General features: G+C 28.2%; 4 protein-coding genes across 4 annotated transcripts; 2 read left to right on the top strand and 2 right to left on the bottom strand.

Annotated features, from left to right (window-relative positions):
• Window positions 1–631: 631 nt before the first annotated feature.
• PmUG01_14066600 (cytochrome b5, putative) lies at window positions 632–1,803 on the top strand (the record flags this gene model as incomplete). Its single annotated transcript, XM_029008251.1, has 3 exons — window positions 632–785; window positions 1,090–1,319; window positions 1,711–1,803. The coding sequence occupies 3 exons, from the start codon at window positions 632–634 to the stop codon at window positions 1,801–1,803; spliced, it is 477 nt and encodes a 158-aa protein (XP_028864559.1).
• Window positions 1,804–2,270: 467 nt separating this feature from the next.
• PmUG01_14066700 (conserved Plasmodium protein, unknown function) lies at window positions 2,271–3,386 on the bottom strand (the record flags this gene model as incomplete). Its single annotated transcript, XM_029008252.1, has 1 exon — window positions 2,271–3,386. The coding sequence occupies one exon, from the start codon at window positions 3,384–3,386 to the stop codon at window positions 2,271–2,273; it is 1,116 nt and encodes a 371-aa protein (XP_028864560.1).
• A 2,587-nt stretch (window positions 3,387–5,973) lies between these two features.
• PmUG01_14066800 (CG2-related protein, putative) lies at window positions 5,974–9,341 on the bottom strand (the record flags this gene model as incomplete). The annotated part of the gene is made up of 2 exons (XM_029008253.1): window positions 5,974–8,585; window positions 9,062–9,341. 2 exons carry the CDS (start codon window positions 9,339–9,341, stop codon window positions 5,974–5,976), a joined length of 2,892 nt encoding a protein of 963 aa, XP_028864561.1.
• Window positions 9,342–10,709: 1,368 nt separating this feature from the next.
• Window positions 10,710–11,771, top strand: PmUG01_14066900 (conserved Plasmodium protein, unknown function; the record flags this gene model as incomplete). Its single annotated transcript, XM_029008254.1, has 1 exon — window positions 10,710–11,771. The coding sequence occupies one exon, from the start codon at window positions 10,710–10,712 to the stop codon at window positions 11,769–11,771; it is 1,062 nt and encodes a 353-aa protein (XP_028864562.1).
• Between the last annotated feature and the right edge of the window lie 792 nt (window positions 11,772–12,563).

The raw sequence follows: 12,563 nt of genomic DNA on the forward strand, positions 1-12,563 counted from the left end.
TAATTTTTATTGGTGCGGTAAAATTTTTTCATAGAGTACATCATTTACTGAAGTGACGTTCCTATGTGGAAGTGAACGATTTGTATTTCCATTCGATTAAAAAAAAAAAAAAAAAAAAAAAAAAAAAAAACAAGTAAACGAACGAACAAATAAACAAAATGAAAGAGGTGAAAATATAATGGTAAAATAAAATAACAAAACATAATAGCTAAATAAAAAAAAAAAAAAAAGAAAAAAAAAAGTGCAGAACACATATATATATATATATATATATATATATATATATATATATATATATATATATATATATATATATAGCACATGCTCACACACAGTAAGTTTTATTTTTCGTGGAAAATTTGATCTCATACACTGAAGTTGCTGGAGCACATTCATTAGTATAACATATTATGGGGTACCAAGCATTGTGTAAGCAGCAGTCGTTCCTATTGCTTAATTGTTCATGCGCTTGCTAATTTGCTGTTTTAGTATAACTGTTTTTTCTACATAAAAGTGTTTATAACGTTCAAATTTTTTCTTTTCTTTTTCGTACGTACACATTTAATATATATATATATATATGTATTTATGTGTGTATATATGCTTAACCCGTGAAAGTAAAAGCTTCAGAATGGCTGTTAAAATATTAAAAGTAATTGATGATAGGGACCTACAAAAGCTACAAAACGAATCGAAGTGCTGTATAATAGTGAACGGTTTGGTGTTTGACGTCACTTCGTTTTATGAACATCCAGGCGGGTATGACCTTTTTAAAGAGTACGAAGGTAAACATGTGTACTTACATATATATATATATATATATATATATATATATATATATATATATATATGTAAATATGTATGTATAAACATTGCACTCACAGTATTTTGTATGTTCAATAGGGGAATTACGAAATCTTTGTTTATTAACTTATGATAACATTTTTTTTTTTTTTTGTGTATTTTATTTTATTCATTTTATATATATTTTATTTATTTTTACTTTATTCATTTTATATATATTTTATTTATTTTTATTTTATTCATTTTATATATATTTTATTTATTTTTACTTTATTCATTGATCAGGAAAAGACGCAACAGCAGCTTTCAACGAAATAGGCCATTCTGTTAATGCAAAAAAATTGATGAAGAACTATTTAATTGGAATAATGAAAAATTCTGATAGATACAAAAATAAGATAAATACAAGAATGGTAGAAGACAAAGTAGAATATATCGAATATTCTGCGCAAGATGAAGAAGAGGGTGAGGAAACTGCAGCAATTAAGCCTGAGCTGGATCAAACGAAAGATAAAGTAAACAAATAATTTTTTTGTTTTTTTTTTTGTTTCTTTTTTTGTTTTTTTTTTGCAAATTTATTGTCAATATTTTGTCAATTTTACTTTATTGTTTATGTTTTATTATATATATTCAATAAAAAAGTTCAAATTAAAAAAAAATATTACAAATGGCTCAAAAAAGTAAAAACACAGTTACGCACATACATGCATTACGCATATGTGTGTGCGTGTTGACCAAAAACAAAAAAATAGCTGCAAAAAAATTTTTTAAAGAACTGCTTTAAAAAAGAGCTTTAAAAAGGAACTATAAAAAGGAACTATAAAAGCAGCCTTAAACATATTCTAATTCTTAATGTTAGCCACCAAAGCTTTATTTTTATTTCATTTCCTCTTTTATTCCACGTAGGTTGCCGATGCAGAAAAAGTAAATTATCCCATGGTTTCCCTCATTATCCTTCTCTTCAGCATTGCTTATTATTATTTGTTTTTAAAGGGGTAAATGCTACAAATGCCATTTTCATCTTGCTCATAAGAATAATTATGTTTGCAATGAATATCAAGCTGACCCAATTTTTTTTTCAATTGAACATTTTTTAAATAAAAAAATAAACAATTCTTTGTTAACACAAATTATCAAAATTTTCAGTTTAAATGTGGGGTCCGTTGGTCCATAGAGGGATCGTGCCTATGCATATAAACGTGAGCTGAGCACGTGCTTATATGTACATACATATGTATCTACATATATGTATTTATGTATCTATTAGCCAATACCTCATCTGATGTACAAGCTTTTGCGCACCCCCTCGAATAAGACTGTCTGCTTTCTTCGTTTCCTGCATTTTTTCCCACGTATGTACGCGTATGTGTATACACACACATACATACATACGTTAATATATATGCGCACACGTACGAGCATGCTTTTTTATTTGCCTCTCCCCAATGCAAAGGCGTAAATTTTGCCTACTTCTCTACCTTGAGGTACTTCTTATCAAATATGCTCCTTTTTTTTTTCTTTATTAAAGTATTTCTTGCATATTTACTTTTGGCTTTAATGCTACTCCTATGTTTTTTAGTGAAGAGAATAAATTTTTCGATTTTTAAATCTTCATAAGGGTCATTTACAATATCAATAAATATATTTTTTTTTTTATATTCTTCCCTTATTTTTATTTTATCTTTTTTAATATCTCGTAGTTGCTTTCTTAAGTTACTGTTGCATACAAAATCATTTTTAAGCATGTGGTTTCTTTTATAATTTTCTTTTATTATATCATTTATATCTTCGTCTGTTGAAAGGTCAACTTCGTCTTGTATACAATCTTTTCCATTAGCTTCACAACTTGGTATTTTGTCGTCCGATTTGTTTTCATAAGTTTTATTCTCATCCGCTTTATTCTCATCCGCTTTATTCTCATCCGCTTTATTCTCATCCGCTTTATCCTCATCCGCTTTATCCTCATCCGCTTTATCCTCATCCGCTTTATCCTCACCCGCGTCGCACTTTTGACTCTTTCCCTTTCTTCCTTTTTTTTCCTCAAGCAGGTTATTATCTGCACCATCTGAGTGTACAAAATGGCTTTGCTCCTTTTGAAAATGGACTGGAAGCTGCTTCTTTTGTAGTGCATTAATTTCTAAAAGGAGAAAGGGGTTTCCTTTTTTTTTTTTGTTTTGTTCAAAGTCTATTGTGTTAAAATTATTCTTTGCTCCTTCTGTTAACACATTTTCAAAATGCTCAATTTTTTTTCTTGCTCCCTCAATAATATCATATGAACAATTTTTCGGATTCGTTTCAATGATAATTTTGTTGGAACAATTTTTACAAAAAATAGAAAAGGAATAGAAACAAGTACTTAAGTAATACCCAGCTTTCCTTCTTTCACTGTTAAACCTTTCCCCTTTATAAATATATATTTTACATTTTGTACATATGATAGTATATGGTATTTCAAATTTTATTTCGTTATAATCTTTTCTGTTGTTCTTTTTTATTTCTTTTTCTTTTTTCTTCTTTGATCGTTCATCTTCTACACTTCCATAATAAAAGTTATCAGCCCTTGATGCTTTTAATGACAACATGAGGCACAAAATTGGAATGGATGGGGACAAGGAGGAAAAAAAAAAAAATAAATAAATAAAAATAAAAATACTCAAAGAAAAGGCAAGGCTAGGCAAATGCGATAAACAACTTAGAAGTACGCAAAACTGCACAATATTGCGCTAAATGGCACGAATGGATATTAAGGAATACGAAAAAATATAAAAGCGAAGTTATTCAAGAACGATCTAACAATTAAAAAGGATATATTTTCTTACACTACATTGTATTTAGCAATTCCTTATTGTAAATTAAAATACTTTTTTTTTTTTTTTTTTTTTTTTTTTTTTGGACGAATAAAACAAATGCATTTATTTTTATATAAAAAAAAAGAAAATAAAAGATAAATGCCTGTTAACTGTATGTCATTCGCGAAAACACATAGGTGCATAGACGAATACACGAATATTTGAATACATGAGTACATATATAAATGTATACGTGAATACATGTATACGTGAATACATGTATACGTGAATACATGTATACGTGAATACATGCATACGTGAATACATGCATACGTGCATACATACATACATACTTACGTAAGTACATACGTGTTATACATGTAAATGCATTTAAACATTTATGCGACCATTTCGTGCATTTCGTTTGTACACTCCTGCTAATTGCAGCACGCGCAAGTGCAACTGCAAAAGGAGTATTGATGCTGCAAATATTTTTTTGTAAAAAATGAAGAAAATTGGTATAAATAAAAGACGAAAAGAACACTACATTTAAAATATATTGTCTATTTTTTTTTCTGTTTTGTTTTATTTTTTTCTATTTTGTTTTATTTTTTTCTATTTTGTTTTATTTTTTTCTATTTTGTTTTATTTTTTTCTATTTTGTTTTATTTTTTTCTGTTTTGTTTTATTTTTTTCTATTTTTTGCTATTTTTCCTTTTACTACACATGTAATACATAATTTATTAAGTGTAATAAACTGTATATATCTATTTAATTTTATTTAGAGTACAATGTGCTTTTTGAAGATGGATTATGAAACATTCTTTACGAATGGCAAATCAACTTTGCGTACTTGCATTTTTGCGTACTTGCATTTTTGCATACTTGCATTTTTGCATACTTGCATATTGTTATTTTAGAAATATCAAAACGATTTCATCGTATTTCCGTAAAAATAAAGCATTTTCACTTTGTATTACTATACACATATTACAGTTTGATTACGTTGTATCTTCTACCGCTATTTTCAAAATTGTTTTTGTTCATGTTAGAGCTACAAGCACTTTCGATTCATCCAATTTCTCCAAATTTTTTTTTATTATTTTTCTGCATACATTCCTTTTTCATCTCCACTAAGTGCAGACCCACCGCTGCTTGCGGTGCGTGTGATCAAGTATGTGTACGTGGTTGTGTATGTAGAAATGTGGAACGAAAAAGGAACAGATAAACATGATATAAAGCAGCTTCTTTCTTCTTTTGTTCGTTTTTTCACTTTTTTTTTTTTTTTTCCGACGCTCGAAATTGCTCATTAGTGCTGTTTTTACGATAAAAAATAACTCTCGTTTTAAATTAATTTCTGGACATTGTTTATTGTACATCTTTATATAGTATAGTCTTTGCTATAAATATGTAATTAGGATGCAAAAATTGAAAAGAAAAGCAAACTATATAAGAGTGGTTTCCCAAGTGTTTATATAAACCATTTTAAATTCGACATGCCAGAAAAAATTAAGAAAATGTAAAAAAAAAATGAAATATAAGAATGTAATAAAAAATTTAATCAAAAATGAAAGGAACAAATGTAATCAGAATAAATGTGTTTCATACTAAAGGGGAAAAAGCTAATGTACAGTATAATGTCTATTTGCACATATGTATGCACAAATGCGTTCTGCATGATTAAAAAGCAAACGTTGAATAAAAGGAAAGTCATCTTAAAAGAAATATTCTGAAACGAAAAAAAAGAATGGGAAAATTATGCCCCATGATAAGCACGTAATGTACATATGTCTGCGCACAAAAGTAATACACAAATGCACACATGCATATATATACATATATATATATATATATATACATACATATACGAATCTACCCACACACATATGTGTATGCATTTATTTACACATTCAAACACACAGACATGTTCAAAATTAACGACTTAAAACAAGGAAACGGAAAAAAGGCATGTTAAACCAAATATAAAAAGATAGGTTAAACGTAACCTAAACCAGCGTGGCTGCATTCGGATTTTATCCAACAAAAACAAAAAAAAAGAAAGAAAAAAAAAGGGATGAAAAAGGGAATGCAAATAAATATATAAATAAGTTGTGTATAAAATTCGAATAAAACACGAGAAATATGTAAATAAAATGAAAAAAAGAAAACAGACGCGAACGTAAAAAAAAAAAAAAAAAAAAAAAGGTGCGTTTCGATTTACTTAAAACAAAAATAGTGTACGGAAAAGTTCACACATACACAGATAAAAATATATATCCTATATATGGGGGTACTACACTACCTCCTTTCGGTAAATTCTTTTTAAAAAAAAAAAATTAAAAATAAACATATATATATATATATATATAGGCATATCACTTCACTGGTATGATAAGGCGCGTTGAGCAATTGCAGACTGGTTCAGTTTGTGATTAGACAATAGTATGTTAATTACGTAATCCCTATACAAATTATCAATATCAAAATATTTGTTAAAGTATTTGTACTTATAATATTGAATAGAGTAGTAAACTAAATAGTTACACCTCCATAATGATCTAGAAATTTTTCTTATATATTTTATAAATTGTTTATTTTCCTTTTTATTATTATAAACATAAATAACAATATGTATCACTTTATTTCTTTTCGGCGTAAAATTAGATGTATTTAACTCGTTTATTATTTTAGAATACATATGATTAACGAATTTTATTTCTTCTTCATCATTAAATTTAAAGTATATACTTCCCAGTCTTTTCCTTCTTCTTCTCATCATACCTTGAAAATTAAATAAATTTTGTTTTAAAAAAGCCTCTAAAAATGTTAAGGCAGATAAAAGGTGAGATAAACACAAATCTAATATACAAAATGTCCTTAAATTTTGGTTTTTTATTAATAATAGTAACCATAAAAATGGACTACTCAAACTATAGTTAAATAAGGAGAAATGTTCTAAGTTTAGATTGTTCAACATACATATAATATTTTTTCTTCCTCTTTTTTCTTCATTCTCTATTATATTTTTAAATAGATATAATATTTCTATACTCACATTTTTCTTGTAATTATGATTTTCAACTAGCCAGATATACCCTCCTCTCTTTAGCTTCTTAATCTTTCCTTTTAAGCTCTGCATTATTGCCTTCTCGCTGTTTTCGCTTGCATGATTGTGCTTATTCTGGATGGAAGAACACTTGTCGGGGCTGCTTATACTGCGGATGATAACAGCATTGCGCAGAATGCTTGTACTGCCACTATTGGAAGCGTTCCGAATGATATTTGCACCGCCAATGCTGTCAGAGCTCCGAATGATATTTACACCGCCAATGCTGACAGAGCTCCGAATGGTATTTACACCACCCATACTAGCGGAGTTTTGTGAGTTATGTGGGACGCTTTCTGTGAGAACGGTATGAGCTCTACTAATCATGCTAATGCTGCTTCTGTAGTTTATCTCATTGAACTCATCGTTCATGCCTTTTCTGCTTTCTTCCTTTTTGTCATTGTGATTACTGATAGTGTTGTCATCCTCATTTTCTCGTGTACTAACTTCCCCTACAGAAGCAGTAAAACCATTTGCTCCTCCTCTATTAGTACATAGACCGCCCCCCTCTCCATCTGAATCGTATTTTATGTAACTACCGTCGGCATAATACACCGGGCAGTTTATACTGTTCATGTAAATTTTGTCCTTATAAGTAGGAGTAAAGAAAACCTTTTTTTCATTATTTTTTATGTTAAATTCGTAATAGTTTATAGCATCTTGTTCACATCGTTTTTGAAAAGTTGATGAAACGTTATTTGTTTCTATTAAATTTTCATCCATTTCTTTTATTATTTCATATATTTTTTTATTACATTCTACAAATGCTTTTTTTTTTTTATTTGGGTCCATATTGTTTTGTGTCTTCTTAAAATTTATGTAGCGAGTAAAAACCTCTTTCCCATTACCATACAAGAATATAGATATTAGCATATAATAAAAATAAAAAAAATAATCATAACATGATATATTTAAAGTTTTTAAACAAGGTAGATATAATGGAATAAACATTTCTATCATGTCATAACTTTGTATACCTGACAAGTTCAGAACTTTTAAAATAGGTAACCTCCTTATATAATGATTTAGGTTTATTCTTTGTTTATAATTTTTTATTTTTTCAAAACATTTCTTATTACAGTTATACACTATGCTTATATGCTCACATAGTAAATGTAATTTATTTTTATTTATTAAGTTATTCATTTTTTCCTTTCCACGTTTTATTATTTTATCGTTCCCATTTAATTCATGCTTCACCCCTTTCATCTGTATACCCTGTTCATTGCACTTACGCGTAGTATCTACATCACAGTTACTTGTGTTTTCTGCGTTTTTTTCATTCTTCTTAAATCTGTCGTTTTTTTTTTGGAAACAAGGGCCTACTTTATATATGTGTGCAATTTGTTCATGCTTTTCCTGCACATTGGTCATATTTTGTTCACTTTGTTCATAATTTTCCTGCACATTGGTCATATTTTGTTCACTTTGTTCATAATTTTCCTGCACATTGGTCATATTTTGTTCATTTTGTTCATAATTTTCCTCAACAACATATCCACTTTTTCGATTTCCCCTTTCATCGCCCCTTTGATTGCCCTTTTTGTCGGCCTCTTCGTAGCTTTTCTGCAAAAGTATCTCCTGAATATGCGCGAGATCATTCTTCGTTACACAGTCAAAAGATAAATTATTTAACAGAATTTCTTTTGAAAAGAATTCAAAAATTATGCCATAACTTGAATAAATAAAAAGAGGACAATTCACGTCATTCAGCCCATGAATGTGTAGTTCTTCCAATGTGTTTGCATGAGAGCTAAGAAGTAAACTGATATCATAAAAATTTGCGTTTCTTATAAATTCCCCTTTTAGTATTATCTTTTTCAAAAAGGATTTTTCATTTTCAACTAGCTGTTTTCTGTTAATACCGAAATTAATATTTTTCTTGACTGAAAAGTGGAGGGAAAAAAAAATAAAAAATAAAATAAAAATAAAAAAATAAAGAAAAAAAAAAAAAAAAAAAGGAAAAAGAAAATATAAATATAAAATAAAATAAAGTGGGAATGGTGTCTATTATACGAAATTGCATCTATAAAAATGCACTGTTTAAGGTACAAATAGACATGGCACGCGTAAGCGTACACACATATATGTGTGTAAGAGACGGAGCTCAAAACCGGTTTACAATTGTGTAATTATGTATATTTAAGGAAATTGTAAATAGTAGCAGCCGCTTTAAAAAATATCATAAACGAAGAGGTGTGTTTACTTTGTTGTGTTATGTACTATTTTGTTTTGTCTTGTTCTATTTTGCTTTGCTTTGCTTTTTTTTCTGTTTTTTCTGTTTTTTCTGTTTTTTCTGTTTTTTCTTTTTTTTCTTTTTTTTCCATTTGTTCTGTTCTCTTTCATGCTTAACGCTTCTTACCATAGTGCGGGTTAGAGTAAATATTTTTTTCGTCCTTTAATATGGACAGGAAAAAGGAGCTGAATTTATTTGGCTTTATAAACTTTACAAATTTAATGTAGTTATTTAAATTAACGCAACTGATCAGACTATAAGCTTTTTCATCCTTCAAGTATTCATAAAAACTTTTGCTGACAAGATTAAGTTTTAATGCTTCATTAATGGTTAAATATTTTATTATATTAAAAAAAGCATCACCTGAAATTTCGACCAGAAGTATATTATTCTCCTTACTCATCATATCTCATATGGGGTATGGGGGAGTGGGTTTGAAAAAAAAAAAAAAAATAAACAAAAAAAGCGAAAAAAAAATAAAGAAAATGAAAAAAAATTAAAAAAAAAAAAAAACACACAAAAAAAAGGAAAAAGAAAGAAAAGAGAGAGGAATTCATAAAATATAGTATAACAAAAAAAAAAAAAAAAATAAAATAAAATAATTAAAATGAACCAATTAGCAAGTGAACGAACTAATTGGTAAGTGAGCGAACTAATTGGAAAGTGAGCGAACTAATTGGTAAGTGAGCGAACTAATTGGTAAGTGAGCGAACTTATTAGTAAGCAAACGAATTAATAGGTGAACGAACGAATTAATAGGTGAACGAACGAATTAATAGGTGAACGAACGAATTAATAGGTGAACGAACGAATTAATAGGTGAACGATAGAGTTAATAAGTAAACGAACGAATTTATAAGTAAACGAACGAATTTATAAGTAAACGAACGAATTTATAAGTAAACGAACGAATTTATAAGTAAACGAACGAATTTATAAGTAAACGAACGAATTTATAAGTAAACGAACGAATTTATAAGTAAACGAACGAATTTATAAGTAAACGAACGAATTTATAAATTTACGAATGAACAAATTAACGATGGAACAAATTAACGAATGAGCAAATTAACGGATGAATAAATTTACGAATGAATAAATTAACGAATATATAAATTGACGAATGAATAAATATACGAATTAATAAATAAACACGCTCAAAGGGAAAAAAAAAAAAAAAAAATTTTAAGGAAATTTTTCAAGTGTGCAAAGAAAATTTGCTGCACTTTGCCATTTATTTTGTGCCTCTAATTTTTCGAAGCTTTATAACACTAATTTTGTATTTGTAACTTTCCATTACTCTTTTCATATGGTACCTCATCCCCTGGGATGGATGAAAATGATAGTTTATACTATTCTTGGATAGTTTTCCTTTTTTTTTTTTTTGTTACTTTTTGATTTGTGTTTATGATATTTTTTTGTTACACCTTTTCTTAGCTTAGCTAGTTGGTCGTTTTTCCTCTTTTATTTTCCTTTTCTACTGCTATGCCGCTATGCTGCTATTCTGTCGTTTCATGGTATTCTTAGTTTTTCTTCACATCCCTCATTTATTTGTGTTGCTTGTGCTATTATACTGTTTTTATATTTTTTTTTCTACTTTTGCACTTTAACGCTTTTGCATCTTTTTCCTTTAGATTTTATTTTTAATTTTTTTTTAATTTTTTTTTAATTTTTTTTTTAATTTTTTTTTTAATTTTTTTAATATTTTTTCCCTTCTTTCCTTATTTCAAAATGAGCTATATATTAATATAAATTTAAAAAAAAATGAACAAAAATGCTAAAACTCAGAAAGGGCTTTTTTCATCCATATCGTTCGCAGTTGAACTATAATTCTCACATATTTGTGGGAATAAACAAAAATGGAATATTATTTTTTGCAAATACAAGGGCGGAAATCCCACCAGTAATTGTTGATAGTGAAAATGCTAATGATAAGAAGGATATAATACTAAAATTTAAGGATGAATCAAATTTGGAAGGAGAAAACAGGAGTGTTATTATAAGGGATAAATATGTGGTCGATGATACGTTCTCTTCTTATATAACAACAAGGAGAAAATTTTTAAATTTCTTTTCCTATGATATAAAAACATATCAAGACAATATGCTTTATAAAAAGAGTAATGGGTGTGAAAATGCTTTTTTATATTCAACAAAAATTAAACAGTTAAAATATAGTGATAGGATAAGTACTAATATCTATGTTCATATTTTTAATTCTCATTATGATGGTGCTAATAGCTTAGGTGATGCTGCTCCATCCTTTATAGGTCATAATAAATTTTTTTTTAAAAAAAGTCTATTTGATATATTATTTAAAAAATATAGCTTAGTTTATTTTTTTACAGATACAAATCATATCAGTGAAATGGGAAAATATTTGAACGATTTTGTTTTGCAAAATAAAAAAAAGTGTAACATAGAACATGAAATAATTAATACAGAAGGATGTTTTATAAAATTAAAAAAAAATGCACATCCCATTCATTTATTTTATTGTTATGTGCCACCTTATAAATTCTTCTTGTCAACCTATTTCACTAAAAAAATTGCACTAAGTTTAAGAAATGCCCATTTCGATAATGCTAATAACAGGAATTTCTTTTTTTTAACGAACAAACTAAATGCGCAGGATGAAAATGCTTTATTGTTATCACACACTAATAATTGTACTTCTCATAGTAACAGTAATAGTAACGCGCACTATTACAGTGCGAATAACTCGTTACCATCACTCCTGTTGTTCGATGAACACTGCTACGTTAGGTACCATATCAAGGGGTTATATACAAACGAGGCATCCCACTATCTTTTCAACGTCCTCTTAAATATATAGCGCATGCCCTACTGGGGAGAGCCACAACCATCGGGCAGTAAATGACGTAAACAGGTTTAAGTGCACTGAACGTAATATGTGATAGTATGTTTTCTAAAATAGCAAAAAAAAAAAAAAAACAAATACACACACGCGCACACACACACATACATACATATGTACATACGTACATACAATTGCACGCCCGCGAGAGGGAGATAAATTGCTGAGAAAATTGTCAAACGTGTTATGCTTTTCCGTAAAAGGGGAAAAAGGTGGTAGTGTCTGTTGGATTTGGATTTATCGAAGTGATTAACAAACCGTTAGCAGTTAAAAAATTATTTGTATTTTAAATTACTATTTGCACAGATGAAATATGTGGAAGCTACGCGTGTTTATGCGTACAGGGTACATACACATGTGCAAATATATATATATATATATATATATATATATATATGCATATGCATGTACATATGTGTAAGATTCATTCTCTTGTAGCTGGATTTTATGGCAATTCATAATTTTGGCACTCGCATCATAAATTGAAAAAGAAGGAAAAGGGAAAAAATAGCAAAAAATAGCAAACAAAAAAAAAAAAAAAGGGGAAGAAATGCGAAAAAATAGGGAATAAAAATGGAATAATAAGGGGGGAAAAAAAAAAGAATGTTCCAAATTAATTTTGATGCAAGCTGATCATTCATTTTAGAGAAACACGCAATTGAAGCGTACCTTCCCCTCCCACTTTCATTTTTATTTCAATTAATTTTGCTTCATTTTGTTTAACTTCATTCAGTTTTACTTTAATCAACC

This window comes from Plasmodium malariae (genome assembly GCF_900090045.1).
Source record: "Plasmodium malariae genome assembly, chromosome: 14".
In the NCBI taxonomy this organism is placed as follows: domain Eukaryota; phylum Apicomplexa; class Aconoidasida; order Haemosporida; family Plasmodiidae; genus Plasmodium; species Plasmodium malariae.